The 16,776-nt window shown below is 45.7% G+C and overlaps 1 protein-coding gene across 2 annotated transcripts in view; it reads left to right on the top strand.

Annotated features, from left to right (window-relative positions):
- Positions 1 to 16,776, top strand: part of PTPN14 (protein tyrosine phosphatase non-receptor type 14) — a 228,532-nt gene that overhangs the window by 152,544 nt on the left and 59,212 nt on the right. For both annotated transcript variants that reach the window (XM_075530321.1, XM_075530331.1), the window contains exons 5-6: positions 3,496 to 3,593; positions 7,797 to 7,864. In XM_075530321.1, the coding sequence (XP_075386436.1) occupies positions 3,496 to 3,593; positions 7,797 to 7,864 (166 nt within the window). The remainder of the gene's footprint in view (positions 1 to 3,495; positions 3,594 to 7,796; positions 7,865 to 16,776) is intronic.

Genomic DNA, 16,776 nt, shown 5'->3' with positions numbered 1-16,776 from the left:
TCTGCGGTTCTAGGGTAGGACAGGCCATGTTTTCTTTGAAACACCACATGGAATTTCCCCATCTGAGGCTTACTAATCGGACTTCAAGTCAAACACGTTCCACCCAAGGCTCGGGTAGTTTCTCCTATAAAGGTCCTTAGTCTGGTCGTGTGAATTAGAAAGGCAGCTTAGAGGTCTTAGCAGTGAATCGATTGTTGAGCATCATTCCACGGGCTGTTCTTTCAAAGCGTTCTTTGAGACCGAACCAGAATGCAATATTGAATGCTCTCACTGATGTGGCCCAGGATGGAATGTAAAAAACAAAACAAAAAACCTCCCTGTCCGGGTCTTAGGGGAGGAAGGAACTCGGAAAAGTCACTTTTTTTCTTCTTAAGGCATGGGCACACTCCAGACAGAGCAGTCTGCCGGTTATCAGTCAGTTGCCCGCACCCTGTGGGGAAGGTGTTTTCGCCATCACTGAGAGAAACTCGCATTCCGTCCACAAATGAACCTTCTCTGTCGATTAGAAACAAGCAAAGCCAGCGCTGTATCCAGACGTGGACAATGTGCATTTATCCCCCAGGTACCCTTGTTGACACCCACACTTAGCAGGAGCCCTGATCGAAATCTGCTCCTTGGCCCTCAGCTGTCAGATGGCTCTTCCCTGTGTTCCAATGTGAAAAGAATATAGAACCTTTTCCTGGGCTTTTCAAAAAGGATCTTTCTGGAAAGTTGGCAGAGAGCTACTTCCTGGCATGATACCCTCCCCCTTTTCCCCTCCACCAAAGCTGTGAAAGGGTGGAGTACGCTTCCATGAAATTGCATGTTTCCAAAAAAGGATTCGCTGCTGCATTCTTATAATTGAATAATCAAAAATAAGCCACAAAAAGTATCCATTGGAGATCGAATTTCAGATGTTATTTTCCCATTTAGTCTTTCTGTAGGACAGAATTATTATATTGGATAAAAGCGCCCTTTGAATAAAAGTGTACCAGGTAATTTGCAAAGTGTTACTAGCCTGTGCCCATCCTGCAGCCGTATAGCCGTGCCCACAGTCTCGTGTGGTCCTCAGTTTCTCCCTGAGTGTTCTCAGTGATCTCTCTGCCGTCTCTCCGAAGCCATGAAGAGTTTTTGATAATTGAGGACTTCGTGCTTGGCTAGACGGGCTTTCTACTCCTGTAAAGAGAAACAGTCTGAAAACTCCCAGGAGCCAGTGAGCTTTGAGGTTTTTGTTTTGTTTCGATTAGTTCGCTGCCTAACTAAATGGCACTGTGGGCTAGGCATTGGGCTGCTAAGGTCTGTGTTTCAAACCCACCAGCCGCTCTGCTAGAGAAATATGAGACTGTCTGCTCCAGTGAAGATGTATCATCTTAGAAACCTTAAGGAGTAATTCTACTCTGTCCCACAGGATCTCTGCAAATCAGAATCGACTCAGGAGCCGTGAGTTTGACTCACTTATCTAGGATTCCACAGGCACCAGCTCTCCTAGCTAAGAACTGACGAGGTTACAGCAAAAGGATCTTCCCTAAAAGGCTCAGGGGTCACAGAGAGCGGCTCCTGAAGTCTCCCAAAGGGACAGCTACAGCGACTAAATGAGTGGACCCATTACTATCTATTGAGAACTTCCCCAAAGGCACAAGAGGAATGCCGGAAGGAACCTGGAACTAACCCGGCAGTGACAGTCATGGCCGAAGGTGACGAGTGAAACCATTGGCAGAAGTGAAGAACACGGAGAGGAAACAGGCTTGCTATCTGGTGTGAGAAGAAATCTCCCCAGTATGGGTTCTCTCTACTCATGCAGGATTTTCGGAACGTTCCCCCGGGGGATGGACGGATTCCTACCCTACATCATTAGGCCAGACTTGAACATAAGAGTTAGTGATACATTTTAAATCAGGTTATAAAGCCTTGGTGATTTGCTGGGAATTGATGAGGCACGTAGTTCGTGAAACCAACGCGCTCATGTAAAGTATTTTTATTGGTGCTCCCGGGCTGCTGGGTGGAACCACAGAGCCTGCGCCCCTGACATGAGCCACGAGCGGACTTGCTTTGGGCTCGCTCTTCCCTCCTGAGGGGGCTTCATAACAGATGGGGACCACCTTTCTGCTATGTTAACCTACCGTGGGTGAAGCATTGGAAAATAAGCGTGAGTGGGGTACCTGACTTTAGTGAGGGGTGTTGGGGACGTGCGTGTATGTGGAGGTGCAAAAGGTATTGATAGAGCCACATATTTTACAGGAGCAACTTGGAATTCCTTATATTTTTATTTGACGTGTGATGTTTCTTTACAATCATATACAATCATTGCTGCCACAGGCTTTCATTTATTCTTGATTTTTTTTCCCTAAAAAGTAAGGAACAGGTGGTGATTTGCCCATTTCTTGTCACCACGTATATTGTCAGAAACTCCTTCGATGGGCGGAGAGAGTGCGTTGGAAATTGGAATAGACTAGAGTCTGTGGTGATAAACAAGTTCATTTCAGACACATACAAAAAGAAGTACCTTGAACTTGATGGGGATTTTTCGTGATCCCTCCTTACTAGTTGGTACACATTCAGATCCAGACGAGGTGCTGTTTGGCTGCCATCAGGTTACTTTATTTTACTGTGGTGAACTTATAACAAACACGTGTCGTCCCAGCAGTGGCATCGATTCCATTCATCATGCTGCGCGATCATCACCCCTGCTCATTTCTGATCTTTCTCATCCCTTTTGACAAGCTCTGTGCCCTGTGAGCACTTCCTCACACCCTCCTGTCCACGGGCAGAGGAGGCTTTAAGAGTCTGGTCAATGAGGGCCGAGTCTTGGAATTGAGTCTGGGTAAGGAGATGTCTAAATGTTTCGGTAATCCTGCAAGCATGATTTTACTGGCAGGGAAACAATGCACAGTGTTAACTTGTGCACACAGTGGTCTAGTCTGAGGCTCGATGTTGTGCATGGGCACATTCTTTCGTCTGAACTTTGCCGGTTTGAAAATGTACTTGGGGTTGAAAGGTTCAGTATTGCATGAGATGAACTTTTTATGAGTCGCAGACATGTGGAGTGAAGCCTGGCTCAGGGAAGCGTGATTCTACCCTCTAGCCGAATTGGAAGTCATGTGGACCACTGGGGATCGACCGCACCAGGCATCTGAGTGACAAAGAAGATTGTGCTTTGAGAGTTTATTCAGGACCATGCATTCTTGGATGTTGCTCGGGCAGCCACATGGGGGGCGTGCAAGTGTAGAAGAGCATGTTTGTCTCCATCTCTGCCCTTAATGGTAGTTCAGCCTGCTGCCCCTGAATAAATGACATGGTGAGCATGTGTTCAAACTGAGCACGCGCAGGATGTAGCACCTGGCGCATCAAACAAAGACCAGAGGCCATTTTTTCATCTTCCACAGCGATAACCTTTATCAACACTGCCCATGTGTCCCGCTGTGTTCACAGGGTTCTCCAGGTGGAGGCAGCTCTGGGGTGGGAATCCAGCCAAGTATGCATTTTTACAGTGGTGTGTTCCTCTGTGCCCATGAACAGGTATCAGTATTACCTGCAAGTCAAAAAAGATGTGCTTGAAGGGCGGCTGCGGTGCACGTTGGAGCAGGTGATCCGGCTGGCCGGCTTGGCCGTGCAAGGTAAGGTGTGCTTGCGACCACTGCGTGGACCTGTAAGATCTGTTTGATTGGGGCGGCCCTTTTCATTGTGCAAATATATATATGTGACAGAGTGTTGACCACTCAGTTTCGTTTTGCGTGCCAAAAAAATTCAGTGTTATCAACTACATATATATTATACTGTTCAACTGTCACCACTTTCAATTTTTCCCCTTCACCGTGAACAGAAGCTCAATCAGTGTCCCCTAAGCATTGAGACCCCCCTTCCTGCCCAACCCTCCAAACTCTAAAACCCAACTCACTGCCATCGAGTGCATGCTGACCCGACACAAAAGGTTAGAACTGCCCCATGACTTCCTGCGACTGGAACTATCTACAGGAGGAGAAAGCCCCATCTTTCTCCCTCGGAGCAGCTGGTGGTTTTGAACTGCTGACTTTTAGATCCCCGCCAAGTGCATAACCACTATACCACCAGGGCTCCTGCCCAGCCTTAGAAACCCCTAATAGAGGTTGATCTCTCTAGAGTTGCCGGTTCTCCTGTTTTCCTGTTGGTGGGATGTAATAATATTTAGCCTCGTGCAGTCGACTCATTTCACACAGCATCGTGTATCCAAGGTGCGTCCACGTGGTGTGCAGCATGCACCGTCTCTCAGCGTGGTCCTGTCCGATCCACAATGGGAAGACCGTCGGCTTTGCTGGCGACTGGCTAGTGCTTTTCTCTGAGCTGTTGGAAACCTGCCGCTGCTGGGGCCATTCTGTTTGATTTGACGAGAGAGCACCTTCTGTCCCGCCTTTCATTAAAGCTGCGTTTCAGGACTTTTGGAAAACACCACCCCTACCTTCCAGCCCCCTGAATTGGCCTACTCTAGAATGTGGCCATATTCGGTAGCTGAATGCTGTAATTATGTGACTGTGTCGACAGTTTCGAGGGAGTTAGCTTCAGATATCATAGTATACTTTCATAGTAATCGAGAGGTAAGGTAAACGCGCCTATCTGCCATGTGTAATCACAAGTGCCATAATAAAGCTGTCTTTGAATCTGCCCTATTTGATTCATCAGACAGCTCCACGCTTTTCTCTAAATTGTTATGTGTAGCTATATATATAACCAGTTGAGTCTCATTATTCACCGAATTTGCCTTCCATAAAGTCACATGAATACTGAATTAGGTTAATTCTGAGCCACTGCTTATTCAGGAAAGGCAGAGCTGGGTACCTGCAGAACTCTGGACACATTTTTGTCAGCTGTTCAGTCCATAACCTAGTTTTATGTGAGCGCCTGCCTGAGTTCCTTGTGTAGTATATCTTGTTGATTCATTAACCTCAAACTAACAATCAGCAGTGCGGTAACCCATGCCTGAATGAAGCTTACCTCCCACACATACGAGGGGACTGTAAACATTTTGTGGAAAAATCCATTACTTTCTAATTCTGTTTTCTCACGAACTTTTTGAAGCTCTCTCATATTTTCTCTGTACGGAAGATCCCACTCTTTCTCCCACTTAGGAGTATTAACCAGCAAATCAGCATCCTGCTAAACAGGAACATTACCAAAAAAGAAAAGGGTCATAAAAATGAGAAAACCCGACACCAAAATAAAATGGATCGTGCAAAAGATACTTGTTCACAGTACGAAAGCTGGAACCAGAAGTCCAGGCATCACCTTGCTGGGAGAAAGCAGCTGGGGAAGTGTGTGGCCAGTGACTCGGATTTTTGACTGTTCTTCGCACGTCCACAAGGGGCCCTGATGGCGCTGTGGATGGGGTGTTGATCTGCTCACCACAGGGTCTGCGGGAGTAAGAGGAGGCTATCTGCTCCCGGAAAGATGTGCTCTCAGAAATCCTATTTGAAGTCCTTAGGAGTCCGAAGTGACTCAATGACAGTGGGTGTGTTTGGGGCGCCTGTCCACAAAACGCTACCAAAACCTCGGGAGTACAGAATTTGTAAATGTACAAATACATTTTAGCAAGTTGATAATTTATAAAAAATCTAAATTCGTGAATATCAAAGATCAACTATTTCGTGCAGTACTTTTTCATTGAATAGCGACATAATTATCTCAACAAACACACACACACACTACACACAGCCTCCTTGCCGCTGAGGCAAGGCTGACTCATAGTGATTCAATAGCACAAGGGACAGCGGCCCCCAGGGGTTTCGAGACTGTCGTTCTTTACAGGCATAGAAAGTCTCCTTTCTCACCCTCAGAAGAGCTGGTAGTTTCAAACTGTGGACCTTGTGCTTAGCAGCCCAACACAAAACCACTCTGCCAGCAGGACTCTTACGTCACCGTTAGCCCTCTTGAAAACAAGAAGACCACCGGTGCCATACTTTTGCAGGAGAAGCCTGTTTCTCTTTCAGTCACTGTTTTCGTTAAACACGGCTACTATGCCAGTGTAAACTGTCAGCAGCTGTTGTTTAAGAAGCTGCAGGTCCTAACGGAGCCACAAGATCTAGTGCTACATGCACAGTGACACAATATACCAGCAGTGTGGCAAAACAGGTCCTGATGGAGCCTCAAGCTCTAGCGATGCACAGCAAGGTGACACAATCCACGGGCTGGCTCAGCCCACAGGTAGTGCAGCATCCAGTTGAGGCAAGGGATTAGCTCAGGCAGCAGCACGCTGGTCCAATCACCCAGGCAGAAAGAGAGGAAGAAGCAGCCTCATAGAGACATTTATCTCAGTCGCTTTCCAATCAAGCGGCAGCCTGATTACATTTCTCCCATATTTTTCCATGGTTGCCTAGCTGGCACAATAAACCTAACTATTACACTTTGTTTTGTTTTTTTAAAAAAAAAAGCTGCAAACTCAACCTCCTGCCCCAAACTTTGAATTGAAATGGAACCATTTGGCCTCTTAAGTGTCTGGAAGGCAGGCCGTCCTTGATGCTGCTTGGTGATTTTTGGTGGACCTAACACTTCCTGGATTGTGAGCTGCTGATGTTACCCTGGAGATGAAAACAGGCAAATGCGGGTTGTGTCACAACTGCCAATATAGCAAAAGGAAGGACAGATGCCAAGGCCTGTTTCAAGAGAACCATCAGCAGATGCTTTGTTGGAAGAGTGGAGAAGACTCCTTGAAGAGAAAGAAGCACGTGATGATTTGGCATGGTCCTCCTCTTCCAGTCCAGCCTGCTCCCTTTAAGACATAAGTCTACCCTGTCCATTCAGCACGATGAGAGCTCTCAGGATGACTAATGGGTGAACTTACTCCGGTCTCCTGTGTCACTGGGTTCCGGAAGCCAGCTGTTTAGAGAGGCCTCCCTTAGCTATCGTCGTTTTAAATGATTTTCCTGGGAACCCTCGCTGGGTTCTTAGAAACGCATAACATCAGAGATACAAGTTGTGATAAAATATGATAACGGATGATTAAACTTGAGGGCAGGCTGAGCAGGTGATTGTGTCGGCTCTTGACTACCACACTAATTGATCATGGTTAGCTGCAGAGTGTGTAGGTGGGTTTTCACCCTTTCAACAACCTCTCTGTGGCTGTTTCCCCTTCCACTGTCTCTGCTGTTACCTTAAAGCTGCCTGCATCCAATACTCCCTGCTGCTAAATCTCTTACCTGAAATGAGAATGTTATGCTGGTTTGATTTCCATGAGAGGGAATGGAATTGCAAGCATGACATTGATCTATTGATGCCACAGGCTGGAAGCATTCAGTTTGAACACATGTTCAAACATAACCATTGTGAGGGAAAACAGGACAGCACAGAATTGGGGCATCTTGCCGCATGTGAGGTTGTTCGGGAGGTGAAGAGAGTTTTGAGGTGGCTTGCCAACGGTGATTGCAGAGGGAATTTCCAGCTGCAGAGAAATGAAAAGACGTAGATGGGTTTTGCTCCTCTGTTGTCCAAATAACCTTGAGTTAAAACAGAAAACGGCCCCTTGGCAGTTGTTCTTAAGATGTGGCTAGGTTCATATTTACCCAACAGTTACATGTAGGTTCATTTAAAAATGTACAAGAACCCAATGGGAATTGCTTTCAGATTTCCCCATTCTCCCCAGAAGTGCTGACAATGTGGGTATTTATAGCATCGCAGGGTAAACGGAGTAACCGGACCGAACACATCTGTGCCCTGTTTCTGCTTCATAACCATGCAGACGTTGGGTCCAGAGGGAAGAATAAATACAGCGATAAGTCTGCCTTATTCTAGTCCGTCTTCAATTTCATGCAATAAAAACTTTCCCTTTCTCTTTCCCCCACCCTTTTCCTCAGCTGATTTTGGAGATTATAATCAGTTTGACTCTCAAGATTTCCTCAGAGAATATGTACTGTTTCCTATGGTAAGTGGAATTTCCTTTTTCTTAATTAGTTTTCTACATTCTTTGAGTCTCTCTCTCTCTCTCTCTCTCTCTCTCTCTCTCTCTCTCTCTCTCTCTCTCTCTCTTTCTCTCTCTCTCTCTCTCTCTCCTCTCTCTCTCCCCTTTGAATACCTCAGAGGGTTTACACACATAATTCCCTGCAGAGGAAAATCCAGTCATTGGAAAAGTAGGAGTGACACTTTACATTAAACATGAAGAAGGTGGAGGCACCTCCAAGGACTCTCCTGCCCCCTGTCCCCACTGTGCGCCAGTCGCCCTCCCTCCTACTGGCTCCCATCCTTTTGGAAACTCATGGGCTCATGCCCACTTTGTGTGCTCTTCCTCTGTCCTGCCCTGTCATCCCATGCTGGGACCTTTTTTGTCACATGGGTCTCAATTCAAACATGGCCTTCTCAGAGGGGCCCTCCTCTCCTTTTGATCTCCTTTCCTGGGTGTGCCTTTCTCCCCCTTTGTTGTCAGTCGGCTGGAATGTCAGCTCTGTGGTCTCTGAGCCAGGACCATGTCTGTCACATGCACTGTTGTCCAGCACAGCATATGTGCTCATAAAAGCTCATTGGGTGAACTTAAAGAAATACAACTATCCCTTTGGGGTTAAACCAAGGATGAGTCTCTATGTTTTAATCCCAAGGGAATTTTATTTAGCTAACTGTTGGTTTTTATTTGTTTGTTTCTTTTGTGGGTGGCTTCAAAAAAATGAGAAGAATTTTAAGGGCGTGGTGCTTGGCTTTATTATTGTTGTGAGTTGATCGTGACTCATGGTGACCCCATGGGTGGGAGTAGTGCTGCTCCAGAGGGCTTTGGGATGCAGATCTCTAGGCTGTCTCCCAAGTCACCTTTAGATGCATTTAGAGCCCCACCCTTTCAGTGAGTAGGTCAGCACTGAACCATTGGTGCCACCTTGGACTCTGTTTTTATCATTAGATGCATAAAATGTGATATTTAGAAAGAACCGGAACCAATCCAACCTTCTAGCACCGAGTTTAGAAATTAGGATCCTTCACCATCATCTGACCTTTGGCTTTGCCCAAAGCACTGACCTTGGTACCCCTGGAGGGTGGAGAGATTAGGTTATATAATAAATGGTGCTTGTTCTTAAAGAGACTACAGTATGGCTAGGTAAGTAAGAAAAATTCAAAACCAGAAAGTAAGGCCAAGTGCAATGAAGAAGTCAGGTCTTTGTGGGAAGAGAAGTCGCATGTGCTTGGAGGGTTGCGGAGCCTCAAAGCCTAAGTGGCATGAGCTACAGCTTAAAGAACAGGTATGCTGAAATGGTGCGGTCTGGGGGAGGAGGGGGAAGGCAAGCTACCAGGGGTGCTTGGGAAAGAACTAGGCTGGACAGGTTGACTATCTCAGGGTTGTCAGAGGGACTTAGAGGTAGATGTAACTGAAAATATCTGGGCTAGAAAACTTGAGTTCCTTCCTTGGATGATAGCAGTAGAATTCTTTTTTAGACAATTTTCTTTGCACTTCATCCACATGTCATACAATTCAAGAATTTAATCATATCCAGAAGAGCTGTACAGTCATCACCACTGTCAATTCTACCACACAGTCTTCTTCCTTGCACTTCTTATTCATGGAATTTTTTTTAATATGGCCAAAATGCACACAACAAAACATTCTCCAATTCAACAACTTCTACATGTATAATTCAGTGCTAATGACTATATTCTTCTTGTTGCACAATCAGTATTAATATCCTTTTCCAAATTATTCAGCTACCATGAACATAAACTCAATGCCCCTAAGCAAAAGCTCTTTCTCCTTCACCCATAGGAACCATTGCTTAAGGTTGATTTCTATTTTTCTAAATCATTTTATTGGGGGCTTGTACAACTCTTATCACAATACATACATACATACATTGTGTCAAGCACATTTGTACATTCGTTGCCATCATCATTCTCAAAACATTTGCTTTTTACTTGAGCCCTTGATATCAGCTCCTCATTTTCTCCCTCCGTCCCCACTCCCCCTTTATCATGAGCCCTTGAAAATTTAAAAATTATTATTATTTTGTCATATCTTACACTGTCTGACATCTCCCTTCACCAACTTTTCTGTTGTCCATCCCCCAGAGAGGAGGTTATATGTTGATCTTTGTAATTGGTTCCCCCTTTCTACTCCATCCTCCCAGTATCACCACTCTTACCACTGGTCCTGAAGGGATCATCCGTCCTGGATTCCCTGTGTTTCCAGTTCCTATCTGTACCAGTGTACATCCTCTCGTCTAGTTGGATTTGCAAGGTAGAATTGGGATCATGATAGTGGGAGGGGGAGGAGGAATTTAGGAACTAGAGGAAAATTGTATGTTTCAACATTGCTACACTGCACCCTGACTGGCTCCTCTCCTCCCTGTGACCCTTCTGTAAGGGGATGTCCAGTTGCCTACAGATGGGCTTTGGGTCCCCAATCTGCACTCCCCCTCATTCACAATGATATGAATTTTTTGTTCCTTGATGCCTGATTTCTATTTTTTAAAGTAGTTTTCTTGATATAATAGTCACATATCAAAAATTTCCATAGTTAAATCATTTTTTAAAAGAATTGTGTGTACATCATCACCACCAGTTCTGAAACTCTTTGTAGGAGGAGATCATTGGGTCATCTGTTGCAGTGGTCTGGGCAAGAGGTATCTATCATTTAGCTGTTAGCAATGAAGCTACAAACAAGGGAGCAGGGGAAGAGATATTTTGGAGGTAAAGGATCTGGTTGGCTATGGCATTTAAAAAAAAAAGATGGCAAAACTTTTCAGTTTTGAGACACTAAGGAGTGAGACTGGGGTTAACATCCTGACTATCACATGAGATGAGTGTAAACTGGTCCAAAACTTTCCTTATTCTTACAGGTCAAAGAAATACTGCAAAATCTTGAACATTTCATGAATCGGTCTATTCCTGCTCTTTCCACCAAGATGGCAGTAGTGTTCTCTGCTGAGCATTAGGTTTTCATGTCCTGTTAATTCTGCTTGTGAAGTCCCCCTTCAGTCAGAGATTAGAATATTACTTAGCAAGAAAGGTCTTTCTAGGCCTCAGTGTCAGAAGCACACTTCCCAAGTGGGGTTGTTCTTTGGTGTTGGTGTGAGGGGAGTAAAGCGTTGGAACTTGGTAAGTTCGAATCAGTCAAATGGAATAGAATGAGGAGAACCAATGATGCTTTTCAACCCCTTTTGGCATTCCGACACTCTGGCAAATAGGCTGTAAGTTGAGGCCAGGGTTGAGTGCTGTTCCACAGTCTTAAAGATGACCTGAAAAAATAAGCCAGCGACTGTGTCACCACTCGTCTGTCAGTTGGTTGTGCTTGTGGTGGCTTGTGTGTTATAGAGCAATGCTGGGATCTAGAGTAAGTATCTCAAATACAGCAGGGCCCCCATGATGAGTGGCTTTCAGCGGAATTTCCAAACTAACAACAGATTAGGAAGAAGGGATAGGCAATCTGTTTCTGGGGGATTAGCCATGTGCATGTCTTGTGAACAGCAAGGGGACACTGTCTTCTCTAGGACTGGGAGAGGAGCCCCTCAGGTGGGAAAGCATCCAGAATACGACTGGGGACGAGCTGCCTCCTTGAAGTAAATTCAACGGCAATGACATGGATAGAGCAAAGCTTTGGGGATCTTCACCTGCTGACGGGGCGTGACGCAAGATGAAAATGTGCAACATATGAATCTGGCAGTTTTCAAAAATGAAATGGAACATATGAAGTTTGATCCTAGGCATTTAAGAGTTGACATGGACAGTTATAGAATTTATTATGCCAGGAATGTCATCTATAAGAGGAAAGATGTTTTACTAATCATCCCCACGTCTATTTGAAGTATAATATTATCTGTGATATGATAATATCTATACACCAGTAAGGAAAACCAGTTAATACGACTACCATAAATTCAGATTTGTGCACCAACTAGTAAATCCAGTGAAGAAATTGAATAATTCTACTAGATTTATTGGGCAAACATGAAATCAGGATGCATTGATAATTTCTAGTGATTAGAATTTGAAAATTGGAAACAAAGAGGAAGGTTCACTAGTTGGAAAATATGGCCTTGGTGATAGGTAAAAAGATGGGAGATGACCTGATAAAATTTTGTAAAACCAGTAACAATTGACTGCACATAACCTTTTTCAACACCATAAATGTGAAGTTCATTAGCTGGACTAACAGGAATCCAACAGATTTTATCTGTGGCAAGAGACAACAGAGAAGCTCAATATCATTAACCAAATTAGGCCAACTGTGGAACAGGTCACAAATTGCTAAAATGTAAGTTCAAGTTGAAGCTGAAGAAAGTAAAAACAAGTCCACGAGAACCAAAATAAAACCTTGAGTACATCCCACCTGAAGTTAGAAACCATCTGAAGAAAAGATTGGACACAATCCCCACCAGTGACTCCAGGCGAGATGACCTCAAAGACATCGTACATGAAGAAAGCAACCAAGAGATCGTTTAAAGGGCAGAAAAGAGAAAAGGCCACAGTAGATGTCATAAGGGGTTCTTTAATTTGCTCTTGAAATTATAGTAGCTAAAGCAGAGGAAGAAACAATGAAGGTAAAGAATTGAACAGGAATTTTGAAAAGGCAGGACAAGAAAATAAAGTGTTGTAATGAAACATGCCATGATCTGAAGGAAGAAAATCAAAACAGAGGACACACTCAGCTTAAAGAACTGAAGAAGAAAGTCAGGCTTCGAGTTGTATTACCGAATGATTCTGTGGGCAAAAATGATGCAAGAAGCATCGAAAGAAGATGGATGGATTATACAGTCACTGTGCCAAAAAGAATTTGTCAGTGTCCCTCCATTTCATGAGGTAGCATACGATCAAGGACAAGTGGTACCAAAGGAAAAAGTACAAGCTGCACCAATGGCATCAATGAAAAGCAAGGCTCCAAGAATTGACCGAGTACCAATCAAACTGATGTAGTGTCGGAAGCACCCACTAGTCTATGCCAAGACATTTGGAAGAGCGCTACCTGGCCAATAGATGGAAGAGATTCATATCTGTGCCCCTTCCAGGGAAAAGTGACCCCAGATTTTACAGAAATTGTCACACATATCATTACTATCACATGCAAGTAAAGTGTTTGCTAAAGTTCACTAGATGCAGTAGTCCATCAACAGGGAGCTACCAGAAATCCAAGATGATTTCAGAAGAGGGCGTGAAATGATGGATGTCATCCTTGATACCAGATTGATCTTGGCTGAAAGCAGAGAATGCCAGAAAGAAGTTTATTTGTGTCTTATTAATTGTGTGGATCATAACGAGCTATGGATAACATTGCGAAGAATGGGAATTCCAGAACACCTATGTGACTTCATGTGCCAACCTGTACACAGACCAAGAGGCCATTGTTCAACTACAACAAGGAGATATTGTGTGGTTTCCAACCAGGAGAGGCGTACACCAGGATTAATTCCTTCTCCACAATTATTCAGTCTGTATGCTGAGCAAATAGCCCAAGAAACCCCACTAGATGAAGAACAAGGGGTCAGGGTGGGAGGCAGGTTCATTAACAACCTGTGATATGCAAATGACAGAGCTTTCAGTGTTGAAATTGAAGAAGACTTGTAGTACTTACTGATGAAGATTAAAGACTACCGGCTTCGGCATAGATTACAATTCAGTGAAAAGAAAACAAAAACACCCACCGCTGGACCGGTCGACCACATTATTATGAATGGAGAAGAGATCGAGGTGCTCAAGCGTTTCCTTTTCCTTGGATCCCCAGTCAACGCTCTGGGAATCATTAATCAGAAAATCAAATGCCAAATGACATATTTCATTGGGCAGATCTGCTGTACATGGCCTCTTTAAAATGTGAAAAAGAGAAGCTTTCCCTTGGAGGACTAAGGTGCACTTGATCCAAACCAGGCTGCTTTCAGTTGCCTTGTATGTAAGTAAAAGCTGGGCAGTGGATAAGGATGCCCAGACAAGAATCGATGCCTATGAATTATGGTGTTGGTGGGGAGTATGGGAAGTACTGTGGACTTCCAGAAGGACACGTCTGACTTGGGGGAAGAACTGCCAAAATGCACCTTAGAAGTGAGGGTGGCAAGACTACTTGGTCTCATGCATCTTGAACACGGTATCAGGAGAGCTCAGGCCCCAGAGAAGGACATCCTGGTAGTTCGAGGACTCGGGATAAGAGAGGAAGACCCTGTGGGAGATGGAGTGGCATCGTGGCTGACAGTGGGCCCTCAAGCATAGCACTGGTGAGTCTGGGCAAAGACTGGGCAGTGTTTTAGTCTGTGGGTGTGGGAAACCACTCTGGCATCTGACAACACTCACAGCTGGGGAATCGATGACTGACTCACGGCAAGCTCGTGTGTGTCAGAGGAAAACTGCACTCCGCAGCATTTAATGTGGCTGATGGCTTAAGAAGTGGATCACCACCTCTTGGCCCACGGAATCTCCACCCTTTAAGTAAACAATCCAGCACGTTAACTAATTGTACCACCCCACCCAGGGACTTGGGTCTGCCTTCAAGGAAACCCGATCAATACAACTATTTTTCAAATTTACGCATCAACCGCAAAAGTTATGGATGAATACATTGAAGAATTCTACCAATGACCTCAGACAGAAATTGATCAAACATGCAATCCAAGATGCACTGTTACTGCTGATTGAATGCAAAGGTTGGAAACAAAGAGGGAGGAACAGTAGTTGGAAAATAGGGACTTGCTGATGGACACGAAGGTGGAGACTGAACGATAGAATTGACCTCTGGGCACATTGCAGACTTAACCAGCGGAGCCACACGCATCTCACTGTAGACAGACACGTACTGACTGTGTTACTCTTGGACTTAGAACCAGCCTCCTCAATGTGGGAGTCACCAGCCACATGTGGCTGTTGGTATTCACATTAAATTTAAAGTAAGAATTCAAATAAAATCAGAATTTAATTTTGTTTACAATGTTAATAGAAAATGCCCATTCCTTGTTGAGTTCGCTATATTCTGAGTGCACAGTGGACACGGACAGCTTGGCTGGAGGACAGTGCCGCCACTGCAGAAAGACTGTTTTTCATGTTCACATACAAGGTGTCATGCAGAAGTTGACCCTGGCCGGCAGAGTGGACTCTTACTGTGCCTGGGATTTCTGCCATCCTCTGTCAACTCCCCCTGCTTCTCTCACCCCCGCTGTGTCCCGGGTGCAGTCAAGGGATTCTATGTCAACATTCCTAGCTGGGCCACTTATCAGGGAAATGACTTCGAAGCAAGTTAGTGAATGTGCCTTCGCCTCAGTTTTCACCTCTAGAAGAACAAAGCTAACAAGCCCTGTTCCAGAGGTTATTGTGAGAATGAAAGGGGACAATGCATATGGACTTCTGGCCTTGACCGTAGTCAATTCTCAGTCGCGTCGTTTAGCTGTTGCCATCAGTACTGTGATTCTCACTCTCGTCTGTAATTGTAAAGGGGCCGAGGAACGTGTTCTCCGGAGACATCACTGAGTGCGTTTTAAAACAAGCAGGGGACTGGCAGAAGGTACAGAAGATTATGAGCCAGTTTTGCATCACGCCAGACCTCTTGTTGGAAACTGTGCTATTTACACATTCCATTTGCTGAACATCGATCGTTTACTGTATGCCGAGAATTTCTAGAGCCCGTTGTTTGGTCAAAAAGGAGAGGGGCGGTGGCTGAACTTTGCAGTGGTAAGAGGCTTAGCCTCTGCCGTCCAGGTGGGGCCAGTGCAGCAAAGGGAAGGAGAGGCTGGCAACCAAGAGGAGCACACACACTCCTGTGTCACAACGGCCACCCACTGCAGAAGGAGCCGAGCCATCGAGGGACTCCCGGAGCCAAAGAGGTCCGGAGGAGGAAAGGCTTATATCTAGTTGTGGGACGGGGCAGGTGATGCCAGGCGAGTGGGTCCGGCAGGAGCCGTGGTGGCAGTGTCAGTAAGTGTTGGGCAGCCATCCGAAAAGTCAGCCGCTTGAAACCACTGTCCACCCTGTGTGAAAAAGACAGACTGTTTATTCCCGTAAAGAGTTATGGTCTCAACAACTCAAAGGGGCAGGTCTACCCTGCCCTATGGGGTCGCTCTGAGTCAGCATGGACTCAATGGCAGTGAATTGCATTGAGGAGCCCATGGCATAGTGGTTACAAGTTGGGCTGCTAACTGTCAGGTCAGTAGTTCAAAACCACCAGCTGCTCCGAGGGAGAAAGTTGGGGCTTTCTCCTCCCGTAAAGAGTAAAGTCTTCAAAACCCACCCACAGTGAGTTCTACCCTGCCCTGTCGGGTAGATCGGAGTCAGACTCATTGACTCAATGGCAGGGAGAGAGAGATCAGGGTGTGATGGGGCTTGCTTCTCCCAGGAAGGGTGGGGGGGGGGCAGGCGTGGTGCAGATGAGAGGAAGGCAGCCTACCTGGAGCACCTTCGTGGTCCAGCTGGGTCTCAGGCAGGCTTTTTTGACTGCCAGGCCCAGGTGTTGACTTAATGGAGTCCCCAGTGGGGAGCTGTGGGAGGTTGTAAACTTTCTGGTTGGTTCCGTGGGAGCTTTGAAAGGGAAGAATGCATTCCTCCGGTGGGGGAGGAGGAGGGAGGTAGGGCAGTGTTTGATCTTATAAAATAACTGAGTTTGTCAAGTGGCATTTCTTCTGCCTAGAAAAGAACACGGTTAAGTACACAGGGCACGCCACAGGTGTGCGGCTGTGTACAGGCACGCACGCTGCCATTTTTCACCGGGGCGCTGCCACCCCGGCGTGTCTCTGTGGCAGAGAGGCATGCCTCAGTGGGGCCCCCAGGCCCGGGGCGGGGTGGTTGCAGGCGAGCACAATAGCGACTTGGGGAGGCGTGGGGCCCTTTTCTCTTTGAAAGTAGAAACGGAGGTTGAAGGGAACACTGTGATCTTCCATTTTTTTCAGTCACCTC

This window comes from Tenrec ecaudatus, chromosome 1, assembly GCF_050624435.1.
Source record: "Tenrec ecaudatus isolate mTenEca1 chromosome 1, mTenEca1.hap1, whole genome shotgun sequence".
In the NCBI taxonomy this organism is placed as follows: Eukaryota; Metazoa; Chordata; class Mammalia; order Afrosoricida; family Tenrecidae; genus Tenrec; species Tenrec ecaudatus.
This window is presented reverse-complemented; position numbering and strand designations above follow the sequence as displayed.